General features: G+C 52.4%; 1 protein-coding gene across 2 annotated transcripts in view; it reads left to right on the top strand.

Moving 5' to 3' along the window:
- Positions 1 to 13,980, top strand: part of LOC140394529 (uncharacterized) — a 46,448-nt gene extending 32,468 nt beyond the window's left edge. For both annotated transcript variants that reach the window (XM_072481887.1, XM_072481886.1), the window contains one exon: positions 12,440 to 13,980. In XM_072481887.1, the coding sequence (XP_072337988.1) occupies positions 12,440 to 12,751 (312 nt within the window). In that variant the 3' untranslated portion in view covers positions 12,752 to 13,980. The remainder of the gene's footprint in view (positions 1 to 12,439) is intronic.

The following is a 13,980-nucleotide window of genomic DNA, read 5'->3' as shown; positions in this document are numbered from 1 at the left end:
CCGAATGGCCTCCTGATGGTATTGGCTGAGCCCAAACTATAGTCACCAGGTTTGTAACTTTAACACCAATAACCTTTATTATTTAACTAATATAACTAAACTGACTACCCTAATACCCCTTACCAACCCTTCCTATATAATATACATATACAGATACACACACACACAACATAAAGGGAAGAAAAAATTATGATGAAGTAAAAAGGATAAAAGATTTCCAATGCCCGATGATGGTTTTCAGTTAATGTCTTTCAGAAGTTCAAGCTTTCACTTCACTGCTTCTTCTTTCTGAGCTTGAGGGTTTTTCCTGGCAAGGGTGGCTACTTTCTTTGGATTCATAATCATTTCAACGATGCAGTAAAGATGTGCCAGGCACTCACTGGTTTTAGAACAATAAAGCTGTCCTTCACTTCCGCAGAGAGAGATTGGGGGAGAGATCATCCTTTGTTCAAGGCCTAATCAGACCAGCTCTCTCAGAAGCACCCCACAGGAACCAATCGTTGGCTGTTGTCAACCAGAACACTGCCCCTGGCCAAACCACAGCCGCCCAATCGAATCGTCTTCCTCCAAAGCTGGTCCTTAAGATTCCTTCATCGCTGAAAAATCTGTACTCTTCTCTTTAAAAAAAAAACACGCCCGCGACCCACCCGACACACGCCCGCGACCCACCCGACACACGCCCGCGACCCACCCGACACACGCCCGCGACCCACCCGACACACGCCCGCGACCCACCCGACACACGCCCGCGACCCACCCGACACACGCCCGCGACCCACCCGACACACGCCCGCGACCCACCCGACACACGCCCGCGACCCACCCGACACACGCCCGCGACCCACCCGACACACGCCCGCGACCCACCCGACACACGCCCGCGACCCACCCGACACACGCCCGCGACCCACCCGACACACGCCCGCGACCCACCCGACACACGCCCGCGACCCACCCGACACACGCCCGCGACCCACCCGACACACGCCCGCGACCCACCCGACACACGCCCGCGACCCACCCGACACACGCCCGCGACCCACCCGACACACGCCCGCGACCCACCCGACACACGCCCGCGACCCACCCGACACACGCCCGCGACCCACCCGACACACGCCCGCGACCCACCCGACACACGCCCGCGACCCGCCCGACACACGCCCGCGACCCGCCCGACACACGCCCGCGACCCGCCCGACACACGCCCGCGACCCGCCCGACACACGCCCGCGACCCGCCCGACACCCGCCCGCCACCCGCCCGCGACCCGCCCGCGACCCGCCCGACACCCGCCCGCGACCCGCCCGACACCCGCCCGCGACCCGCCCGACACCCGCCCGCGACCCGCCCGACACCCGCCCGCGACCCGCCCGACACCCGCCCGACACCCGCCCGCGACCCGCCCGACACACGCCCGCGACCCGCCCGACACACGCCCGCGACCCGCCCGACACACGCCCGCGACCCGCCCGACACACGCCCGCGACCCGCCCGACACACGCCCGCGACCCGCCCGACACACGCCCGCGACCCGCCCGACACACGCCCGCGACCCGCCCGACACACGCCCGCGACCCGCCCGACACACGCCCGCGACCCGCCCGACACACGCCCGCGACCCGCCCGACACACGCCCGCGACCCACCCGACACACGCCCGCGACCCACCCGACACACGCCCGCGACCCACCCGACACACGCCCGCGACCCACCCGACACACGCCCGCGACCCACCCGACACACGCCCGCGACCCACCCGACACACGCCCGCGACCCACCCGACACACGCCCGCGACCCACCCGACACACGCCCGCGACCCACCCGACACACGCCCGCGACCCACCCGACACACGCCCGCGACCCACCCGACACACGCCCGCGACCCACCCGACACACGCCCGCGACCCACCCGACACACGCCCGCGACCCACCCGACACACGCCCGCGACCCACCCGACACACGCCCGCGACCCACCCGACACACGCCCGCGACCCACCCGACACACGCCCGCGACCCACCCGACACACGCCCGCGACCCACCCGACACACGCCCGCGACCCACCCGACACACGCCCGCGACCCACCCGACACACGCCCGCGACCCACCCGACACACGCCCGCGACCCACCCGACACACGCCCGCGACCCACCCGACACACGCCCGCGACCCACCCGACACACGCCCGCGACCCACCCGACACACGCCCGCGACCCACCCGACACACGCCCGCGACCCACCCGACACACGCCCGCGACCCACCCGACACACGCCCGCGACCCACCCGACACACGCCCGCGACCCACCCGACACACGCCCGCGACCCACCCGACACACGCCCGCGACCCACCCGACACACGCCCGCGACCCACCCGACACACGCCCGCGACCCACCCGACACACGCCCGCGACCCACCCGACACACGCCCGCGACCCACCCGACACACGCCCGCGACCCACCCGACACACGCCCGCGACCCACCCGACACACGCCCGCGACCCACCCGACACACGCCCGCGACCCACCCGACACACGCCCGCGACCCACCCGACACACGCCCGCGACCCACCCGACACACGCCCGCGACCCACCCGACACACGCCCGCGACCCACCCGACACACGCCCGCGACCCACCCGACACACGCCCGCGACCCACCCGACACACGCCCGCGACCCACCCGACACACGCCCGCGACCCACCCGACACACGCCCGCGACCCACCCGACACACGCCCGCGACCCACCCGACACACGCCCGCGACCCACCCGACACACGCCCGCGACCCACCCGACACACGCCCGCGACCCACCCGACACACGCCCGCGACCCACCCGACACACGCCCGCGACCCACCCGACACACGCCCGCGACCCACCCGACACACGCCCGCGACCCACCCGACACACGCCCGCGACCCACCCGACACACGCCCGCGACCCACCCGACACACGCCCGCGACCCACCCGACACACGCCCGCGACCCACCCGACACACGCCCGCGACCCACCCGACACACGCCCGCGACCCACCCGACACACGCCCGCGACCCACCCGACACACGCCCGCGACCCACCCGACACACGCCCGCGACCCACCCGACACACGCCCGCGACCCACCCGACACACGCCCGCGACCCACCCGACACACGCCCGCGACCCACCCGACACACGCCCGCGACCCACCCGACACACGCCCGCGACCCACCCGACACACGCCCGCGACCCACCCGACACACGCCCGCGACCCCGACTTTGAAAATGCCTGTCTTGGGTAACTATCTGTTTTGTCACCCTTTGATCTTTGTATCCTTTCTAGTTACCAGGATTGATTGCTTTCTCGTTTAGTTTTATGTTGTCTCTTGTCCCTTTAGACACTGTGGCTATTCTTTTTTGGAAAGTACAAGTCTTACTCTTTCAGGATATAAGCTGGTTCTATAATCACATTAAGTTTTTTTTTAAACACCTCTTACTGATCTTTAGTTTTAACCAGGAACAGATCTTCCCAGTTTCCTGTGGACTGTGTCTGTCTGATCTCAGCCCTGCCTAAATGTAGTCATTCATCATAGAACCCCAAAGTGCAGAAGGAGGCTACTCGGCCTATTGAGTCTGCACCGACCGTCTGAAAGAGCCCCCTACCCTGGCCCACTCCCCCACCCCATGCCCATAACCCCATCTAACCTGCACATCGTAGGACACGGAGGGGCAGTTTCGGCATGGCCAATCCACGTAACCAGCACATCTTTGGCCTGTGGTAGGAAACACACCCGTGGAAACCCACACGGACACCGGGGTATTGAACCTGGATTCCTGGTGTTTGAAGGCAGCAGTGCTAACCACTGTACCATGGTACAGAAGGAGTATATTTGGCCCATCAGGTCCATGCCAGTTCCCCGTGGAGTAATCAGTCAGTCCCACTCCCCCATTTGTGCCCCATAATGCTGCAAGTTTATCTGTACTACCTTTCCCACCCGAACCTCTGGCTCTCACCTCCTGCACTTGTCCTTGTGCCCACCACATGGTTCCTTTCCACTGGGTCCCTGGTCCCAATTCAGTTGAAGCTTGTCCCAAAGATCCAGTTCCTTCTGAAATGGAACCTCTTTGCAGGTGACAACAAAAGTGAAATGGGAATGTCAAAACATCAATTTCCAATTAGACAAAATGTTACAAGACAAGTTACAGTTTGTGAACAGGAAGTGTGGATTCAATGCAAGGTTTTTAGTAACATTTCACAGATGTAAAAGATCTTCAATGTGTTGATACTGATTCAAATCAATTCTGAGTGCAGTTTATGAAACTTTTGTAGAATAAAGCATATATTGTTTGCAACTGTGATAATACCTAGCCTAGCCCTACAACTGGACAGAAATAATTTGGCTAAAAATATGATCATAGCAATTTATTTTGTTTGCATTTCAACTTGTGAACAGTGGTAATGTTTTTGAACAAAATTATAACCATTTAATCACATATTGTGTTCCAGAACAAGGCAAAATATCTTCAAGGGGCCAAATGGTTTATTCCCTTCATTTCTTCCATTTACCCAAATGAATGCAACCGTATGCTCCGGTCCTTCTCCAGATCCATCCTTTAGCTCCCCTCGTGACTGTGGAGCTGACACTGAAGGATTACAAAAAAGAAATCTTCTTTAAAAACATTTTTTTTAAAAAAAGTGGCCTGAAGACATAACATAGAACAATACAGCGCAGTACAGGCCCTTCGGCCCACGATGTTGCACCGAAACAAAAGCCATCTAACCTACACTATACCATTATCATCCATATGTTTATCCAATAAACTTTTAAATGCCCTCAATGTTGGCGAGTTCACCACTGTAGCAGGTAGGGCATTCCACGGCCTCACTACTCTTTGCGTAAAGAACCTACCCCTGACCTCTGTCCTATATCTATTACCCCTCAGTTTAAGGCTATGTCCCCTCGTGCTAGCCATTTCCATCCGCGGGAGAAGGCTCTCACTGTCCACCCTATCTAACCCTCTGATCATTTTGTATGCCTCTTAAGTCTCCTCTTAACCTTCTCTCTAACGAAAACAACCTCAAGTCCATCAGCCTTTCCTCATAAGATTTTCCCTCCATACCAGGCAACATCCTGGTAAATCTCCTCTGCACCCGTTCCAAAGCCTCCACGTCCTTCCTATAATGCGGTGACCAGAACTGTACGCAATACTCCAAATGCGGCCGTACCAGAGTTCTGTACAGCTGCAACATGACCTCCTGACTCCGGAACTCAATCCCTCTACCAATAAAGGCCAACACTCCATAGGCCTTCTTCACCGCCCTATCAACCTGGGTGGCAACTTTCAGGGATCTATGTACATGGACACCTAGATCCCTCTGCTCATCCACACTTTCAAGAACTTTTCCATTAGCCAAATATTCCACATTCCTGTTTTTCCTTCCAAAGTGAATCACCTCACACTTCTCTACATTAAACTCCATTTGCCACCTCTCAGCCCAGCACTGCAGCTTATCTATATCCCTCTGTAACCTGCTACTTCCTTCCACACTATCGACAACACCACCGACTTTAGTATCGTCTGCAAATTTACTCACCCACCCTTCTGCGCCTTCCTCTAGGTCATTGATAAAAATGACAAACAGCAACGGCCCCAGAACAGATCCTTGTGGTACTCCACTTGTAACTGAACTCCATTCTGAACATTTCCCATCAACCACCACCCTCTGTCTTCTTTCAGCTAGCCAATTTCTGATCCACATCTCTAAATCACCCTCAATCCCCAGCCTCCGTATTTTCTGCAATAGCCTACCGTGGGGAACCTTATCAAACGCTTTGCTGAAATCCATATACACCACATCAACTGCTCTACCCTCGTCTACCTGTTCAGTCACCTTCTCAAAGAACTCGATAAGTTTTGTGAGGCATGACCTACCCTTCACAAAGCCATGCTGACTATCCCTGATCATATTATTCCTATCTCGATGATTATAAATCTTGTCTCTTATAATCCCCTCCAAGACTTTACCCACTACAGACGTGAGGCTCACCGGTCTATAGTTGCCGGGGTTGTCTCTGCTCCCCTTTTTGAACAAAGGGACCACATTTGCTATCCTCCAGTCCTCTGGCACTATTCCTGTATCCAATGATGACATAAAAATCAAAGCCAATGGTCCAGCAATCTCTTCCCTGGCCTCCCAGAGAATCCTAGGATAAATCCCATCAGGTCCCGGGGACTTATCTATTTTCAGCCTGTCCAGAATTGCCAACACCTCTTCCCTACGTACCTCAATGCCATCTAATGTATTTACCTGGAGCTCAGCATTCTCCTCCACAACATTATCTTTTTCCTGAGTGAATACTGACGAAAAATATTCATTTAGTATCTCGCCTATCTCTTCAGACTCTACACACAACTTCCCATCCCTGTCCTTGACTGGTCCTACTCTGTCCCTAGTCATTCGCTTATTCCTGACATACCTATAGAAAGCTTTTGGGTTTTCCTTGATCCTTCCTGCCAAATACTTCTCATGTCCCCTCCTTGCTCGTCTTAGCTCTCTCTTTAGATCCTTCCTCGCTACCTTGTAACTATCCATCGCCCCAACCGAAACTTCACACCTCATCTTCACATAGGCCTCCTTCTTCCTCTTAACAAGAGATTCCACTTCTTTGGTAAACCACGGTTCCCTCGCTCGGCACCTTCCTCCCTGCCTGACCGGTACATACTTATCAAGAACACGCAGTAGCTGATCCTTGAACAAGCTCCACTTATCCAGTGTGTCCAACACTTGCAGCCTACTTCTCCACCTTATCCCCCCCAAGTCACGTCTAATGGCATCATAATTTCCCTTCCCCCAGCTATAACTCTTGCCCTGCGGTGTATACTTATCCCATTCCATCCTTAACGTAAACGTCACCGAATTGTGGTCACTGTCCCCAAAGTGCTCACCTACCTCCAAATCCAACACCTGGCCTGGTTCATTACCCAAAACCAAATCCAATGTGGCCTCGCCTCTTGTTGGCCTGTCAACAAACTGTGTCAGGAAACCCTCCTGCACACACTGTACAAAAAACGACCCATCTAATGTACTCGAACTATATCTTTTCCAGTCAATATTTGGAAAGTTAAAGTCTCCCATAATAACTACCCTATTACTTTCGCTCTTATCCAGGATCATCCTCGCCATCCTTTCCTCTACATCCCTAGAACTATTTGGAGGCCTATAGAAGACTCCCAACAGTGTGACCTCTCCTTTCATGTTTCTAACCTCAGCCCATACTACCTCGGAAGATGAGTCCCCATCTAGCATCCTCTCCGCCACCGTAATACTGCTCTTGACTAGCAGCGCCACACCTCCCCCTCTTTTGCCTCCTTCTCTGAGCTTACTAAAACACCTAAACCCCGGAACCTGCAACATCCATTCCTGTCCCTGCTCTATCCATGTCTCCGAAATGGCCACAACATCGAAGTCCCAGGTACCAACCCATGCTGCCAGTTCCCCTACCTTATTTCGTATACTCCTGGCATTGAAGTAGACACACTTCAAACCACCTACCTGAACACTGGCCCCCTCCTGCGACGTCAAATCTGAGCTCCTGACCTCTCTACTCTCATTCTCCCTTACCCTAAACTACAATCCAGGTTCCCATGCCCCTGCTGCATTAGTTTAAACCCCCCCAAAGAGCACTAACAAATCTCCCCCCCAGGATATTTGTGCCCCGCAGGTTCAGATGTAGACCATCCTGTCTGTAGAGGTCCCACCTTCCCCAGAAAGAGCCCCAGTTATCCAGAAATCTGAATCCCTCCCGCCTGCACCATCCCTGTAGCCACGTGTTTAATTGCTCTCTCTCCCTATTCCTCATCTCACTATCACGTGGCACGGGCAACAACCCAGAGATAACAACTCTGTTTGTTCTAGTTCTGAGCTTCCATCCTAGCTCCCTGAAAGCCTGCCTGACATCCTTATCCCCTTTCCTACCTATGTCGTTAGTGCCAATGTGGACCACGACTTGGGGCTGCTCCCCCTCCCCCTTAAGGACCCGGAAAACACGATCCGAGACATCACGTACCCTTGCACCTGGGAGGCAACATACCAAACGTGAGTCTCTTACGCTCCCACAAAATCTCCTATCTGTGCCCCTGACTATAGAGTCCCCAATTACTAATGCTCTGCTCCTCTCCCCCCTTCCCTAAGGGAAGCAAACTGTCCAATCGACATCCAGGCTCCAATATTAACTCTAATCATAAGACCATAATTTTATGTCTCTAAGATGATATCATTAAAGTGTTGGGGAGAGCTCGGGGTACAGGTTCATAGCTCCTTGAAGGTGGAGTCTCAGGTGGACAGGGTGGTGAAGAAGGCATTCAGCATGCTAGGTTTTATTGGTCAGAACATTGAATACAGGAGTTGGGATGCCTTGTTGAAGTTGTACAAGACATTAGTACGGCTGTGTACAGTTCTGGTCACCCTATTATTGAAAGGATATTATTAAACTAGAACAGTGCAGAAAACATTTACTAGAATGCTACCGGGACTTGATGGTTTGAGTTATAAGGAGAGGCTGGATAGGCTGGGACTTTTCCCCTGGAGCGTAGGAGGCTTAGGAGTGATCTTATTGAGCTCCATAAAATAATGCGGGGCATAGATAAGGTAGATAGTCAACATCTTTTCCCAAAGGTAGGGGAGTCTAAATAATAATTATTGTTACAAGTAGTCTTACATTAACACTGCAATTAAGTTACTGTAAGGACATAGGTTTACTGTAAGGTGAGAGGGGAGAGATCCAAGAGGGTCTAGGCAGGCAATATTTTCACACCGAGGGTGGTGAGTGTCTGGAACGAGCTGTCAGAGGTTGTAGACGAGGCAGGTACAATTTTGTTTTTTAAAACGCATTTAGACAGTTATATGGGAAAGCTGGGTATAGAGGAATATCGGCCAAATGTGGGCAATTGGGTCTCGCTTAGTGGTTAAAAACTAGGTGGCATGAACAAGTTAGGCTAAAGGGCCTGTTTCCATGCTGTGAACCTCTCTGACCTCTAACTGTGTACACTTGCTTGGTCGTGAGCAGGTGGAAAACGCCCTTGGAAATTATTTTACAACCTCGGCCTCTCTGTAGTCAGTGAGCTTGTCCTTGATCCGGCAAGCTTTTAGCTGATCCCTGAAGTTGGGGTTGTCCAAGGCACGATTGTCAACTCCGTAGTGGGAAGTGTTCCGGTACTGGACCAGAGTCCAATTTATATCAGGAAATGGCGGCACAGTGGGTGGCACGGCAGGCAGCACAGTGGGTGGCACGGTGGGTGGCACGGCGGGTGGCATGGCGGGTGGCACGGCGGGCAGCGCAGTGGGTGGCACAGTGGGCAGCACGGTGGGTGGCATGGCGGGTGGCACGGCGGGCAGCACAGTGGGCGACACGGTGGGTGGCACAGTGGGCAGCACGGTGGGTGGCACAGTGGGCAGCACGGTGGGTGGCACGGCGGGCAGCACAGTGGGCGGCACGGTGGGTGGCACAGTGGGCAGCACGGTGGGTGGCACGGCGGGCAGCACAGTGGGCGGCACAGTGGGTGGCACAGCAGGTGGCACAGTGGGTGGCACAGTGGGCAGCACAGTGGGTGGCACGGCGGGTGGCACAGTGGGTGGCACAGCGGGCTGCACAGTGGGTGGCACGGCGGGCAGCACAGTGGGTGGCACGGCGGGAAGCACAGTGGGTGGCACGGTGGGCAGCACAGTGGGTGGCACAGTGGGTGGCACGGCGGGCGGCACGGTGGGTGGCACGGCAGGCAGCACGGTGGGTGGCACGGCGGGCGGCACAGTGGGTGGCAGCGCGGGCGGCACTGGGTGGCACAGTGGGTGGCACGGCGGGCGGCACGGTGGGTGGCAGTGGGTGGCACGGCAGGCTGCACAGTGGGTGGCATAGCAGGCACACAGTGGTTAGCACTGCTGCCGCACAGCACTACGGACCTGGGTTCGATTCCAGCCTTGGGTCTCTGTGTGAAGTTAGTATTTTCTCCCCATGTCTGCATGGGTTTCCTACGATTGCCTCTCACAATCCAAAGGTGGGCAGGTTCGGTGGATTGGCCAGGATAAAATTGGCACTTAGTGTCCAACGGTTAGGTGGGGTTACGGGGTTAGGGATGGGTGTGTGCTTGGGTAGGGTGCTCATTCAGAGGGTCGGTGCAGACTTGATGGGCCAAGTGGCCTCCGGCAGGGATTCTAAGAAGCATTTGTATTTCAATATAGATCGTAAAAAGCTCTAATTACATGATCCCTGTCACAAAGAAAGTAAGCCTTTTGTCTTTGGCCTTGAATAAGGTGTGTAAAGCCAGCTTTGGTAGTCGCACTGGAGTGATCAATAATTTGTATTTGTTTAGCTTTAGCTCTTTGCCTTTCTACCCCATCCCGGCCTCTACCCCATCCCGGCCTCTACCCCATCCCGGCCTCTACCCATCCCGGCCTCTACCCCATCCCGGCCTCTACCCCATCCCGGCCTCTACCCCATCCCGGCCTCTACCCCATCCCGGCCTCTACCCCATCCCGGCCTCTACCCCATCCCGGCCTCTACCCCATCCCGGCCTCTACCCCATCCCGGCCTCTACCCCATCCCGGCCTCTACCCCATCCCGGCCTCTACCCCATCCCGGCCTCTACCCCATCCCGGCCTCTACCCCATCCCGGCCTCTACCCCATCCCGGCCTCTACCCCATCCCGGCCTCTACCCCATCCCAGGTCATTGTCTGTGTGGAGTCTGCACGTTCTCCCCGTGTCTGGGTGGGTTTCCTCCGGATGCTCCGGTTTCCTCCCACAAGTCCCGAAAGACGTGCTGTTAGGTGAATTGGACATTCTGAATTCTCCCAGTGTACCCGAACAGGCGCCGGAATGTGGCGACTAGGGGATTTTCACAGTAACTTCATTGCAGTGTTAATGTAAGCCTACTTGTGACAGTAATAAAGATTATTATTACAAAATGTTACACTTTATATATAATATATTCTCGTTATTTATCCCCCCAAAATGTGTTGCTTCATATTTCTCCATATTGTATTTATTCTGAGTTCTATCTGCTCAACCTGCTGATCTAATTCTGTTCATAAAGAATTCATGGAACCTCATTCGACAATAGCTTCAGGAGGGAATTGGACATTTTAACTGTCCTTTGGGGAAAATTGGTTTCTATCCTCCCTTTTAACCTTTGTGATTATCTTAAATATATGTCCCGTTCCTGTTTTGCTCACCAGTGTAAGAGTCCATCGCGGCTCCCATACAGGAATAAACCATGCAGACCGCGATTGATTATCTTGTATCTATAGCAGGCTATCCCATAAGCATCCTAGTTCATTTTGTGTTGAGATTGCCAGGAAATTCAAAGCAGAATTGGTCTGCAGCGCCCTGCACCCTGCAGTCGCAAGTCCCAATTATAAAGCTGCCCTGCACAGTCAGAGCCCAAATCACACCCAACTTATTTTACACCCCATTGACTCAGATTTCTTCTGTTAATTGATCCTTGGGACTTATCATAATGGATGATGAGATTCCATTTGCCGATGCACTGGATCACAATCAGCATCAGGGTTAATTTTCCTCTTCCAGCACAGGCCGAGGAAATTCACCATGGGACTTTTTATATTGCCATTTGCTGAACGACGAACACAGCCATTGGAAAATTTACAGCTGTTACTGTCTAATCGGCAAATTCATACACTCTGAACAGTGGACCCCAAGCTGTCAAATGTGTCCTGTTTTGCATTAATTCCATATACAGTAGGGTTAATTTTAACTTTCCAAATTGGGGTTAATGGACAGTAACGACCTCAAACTGGGTTCAGTAAACTTACTACCCATAATACTAGAGATGGAGCTGTTGCCACTTTCACCGATCGAAACTTTGCTGTATCAGGTGATGGGCTGCTTTTAATAATAGTCCTATGATTTATATCTCATTGCTATTTTAGGATAGAATTGATTGGAACATGTCCAGTATGCTCACATAGCTTAACTGTCAATAGTCTAAAAGGCCTTGCAAAAATGTTATTCTGAAATCTGTCTGTTCAACCTACTGAGGAAGTTCTTAAAACAATTTTCCTGGGGCAAGGAGGAGAATCTCCAGATCCTGCAAAAATAATTTCAACAGCAGCCAACCAGAGCTGCCCCACCAAATATCCTCTGTGTTTACCTTGCTGCTGCTCCATTGCTGTGACGGGTTTGCTCTACTTGCTGGGATTGTTGGTTCCATTGAAATGAGATTGAAGTGCTAAAATGGCTCCAGCTTCTTCACCCAGCCAACGAGCAGCTTGATGGCTGCTCCTTAAAACAATCCCAACGTGTTTTCTACATTTTAACTTGTGGGAGATTATTTGTCAATAAATGAATAGATCATAAACCTAAGATGCTAAGAATTGGATATTTTGGACTATATTAACAGCCCAAGTGTTTTTAAATTCACCTTTTATATTTATTTCCTCCTGCAGTGTACGGGCACACAATGGGACTCAGCCACGTTTGGGAGTCTGGAGCAGAAAAATAAATTCTTGAGACTCATGGGTGGTTTTAAATCATCAAATCCGCCTCAGTCATCTACCTGTGGAAAGCCCAACATGGTACTTAACAAGGAAGAAGAACAAAAATGTAACCGGACTCTTCAGCAGGAATTTGACAAAGCATTGAACCTTCGGCAACATCGAGGAATTGGCCTCGGTTTCCAACCTTTTTCTAATCTAAATAGCAAAATATTTTTTATAGATAAACATGCCTCAAAATCTAAGAAGTTTGATTTTAATTAGAAGACAAAATGGACCAAACTAGGCACTGACTTTGCTTCAGAAAATGAAATACTGTACAGAAAGATTTTGAAGAATTAGTGCTTTTCCATGGTTCTGTTTGGCAGATACATGCTTATAAAAATGGAGCTGAATGAAACATGCTGGGTTCAGCTGTTTGTTTTAGTCTAATCCAAGCCTGTCAAACTGTAATTCTGACCTGAAGCAGAGCAATTACTTTCCAAAGTCAATGATGCAGCTGGAATCCTGACTCTGTGCCACTTTCTGTCAGTTCAGTATTGGATTTCACAATGCACAAAGGGCTGGACCTGTCCTCCGTGAATGGACCAAATGCAGATCGGCACAGCTTTATTTATATCTTTTTCCTGTGACTTTATTTTTCTATTTTCCATTTGCTTCGAATCAGTTAGAGCTGTTGCTTTCGTTTTCTCACGTCAACAGTATTTTTATCTGGATAATTGTATAAAAAAAAGAATAAATCAGTCGAGTGGCGTCTGACCTCTGGAAACCGCTCTCTCTGATGGCAAGTTTACAGATTTTTCATCAAATGAAAGGCAACAAAATCAATAAAATAATTAAAGGGTAAATGTAAATGGGTGAGAATCGTGAACGTAAATCCTGACGCCTAGTGTGTAGCAAAAGGATTGAATTTCACTTCCTTAGTTTAAAAGTCTTGTCAAATCTAATTGATTTGCATTTTTTCTTGACATAAAAAGGATCTTTGGGTGAGAAATTGGGCCCCGTTTATTGCTTTGCTCAAACTAATATTGCACTGTTACTGTTGCAGGGCCTCCATTCTATCCAATGCCCAGTTTGTTTAGTGTCCCTGCAGCTCACCTCTTCATTTATTGGAACAACACGGGAATGTTCTTCACTTTCAATTTGTCTTACTGTGCATCGAAGAGGATTAGCAGTCATCCTTTGGGATCCACAACACTATTGCCAGCCCCCTCCCCGGGCAGGACCTAGCCGTTGGCTGCTGCCTGCTTCATGGGTGATCCAAGTTGCCTGTGTCTTAATTGGATCGATGTTCAATGGTATTTTGTCCAATTCTGGAGGAGCTTCAGTTTGAGGTGCACACGCATCTGAAATTTAAACCACACTTTCCCTGACCATGATTGAGTTTTGTTTCTGTATCAAATTAGTGAGTCTATCCAAGGTACTACATACAGATTTAGTCATTTGCAATAGAAGGCATCATTAAACTGACGTGTTTTGTAAGAATTTTAAAA

Source organism: Scyliorhinus torazame, chromosome 17, assembly GCF_047496885.1.
Source record: "Scyliorhinus torazame isolate Kashiwa2021f chromosome 17, sScyTor2.1, whole genome shotgun sequence".
Lineage (NCBI taxonomy): Eukaryota > Metazoa > Chordata > Chondrichthyes > Carcharhiniformes > Scyliorhinidae > Scyliorhinus > Scyliorhinus torazame.
This window is presented reverse-complemented; position numbering and strand designations above follow the sequence as displayed.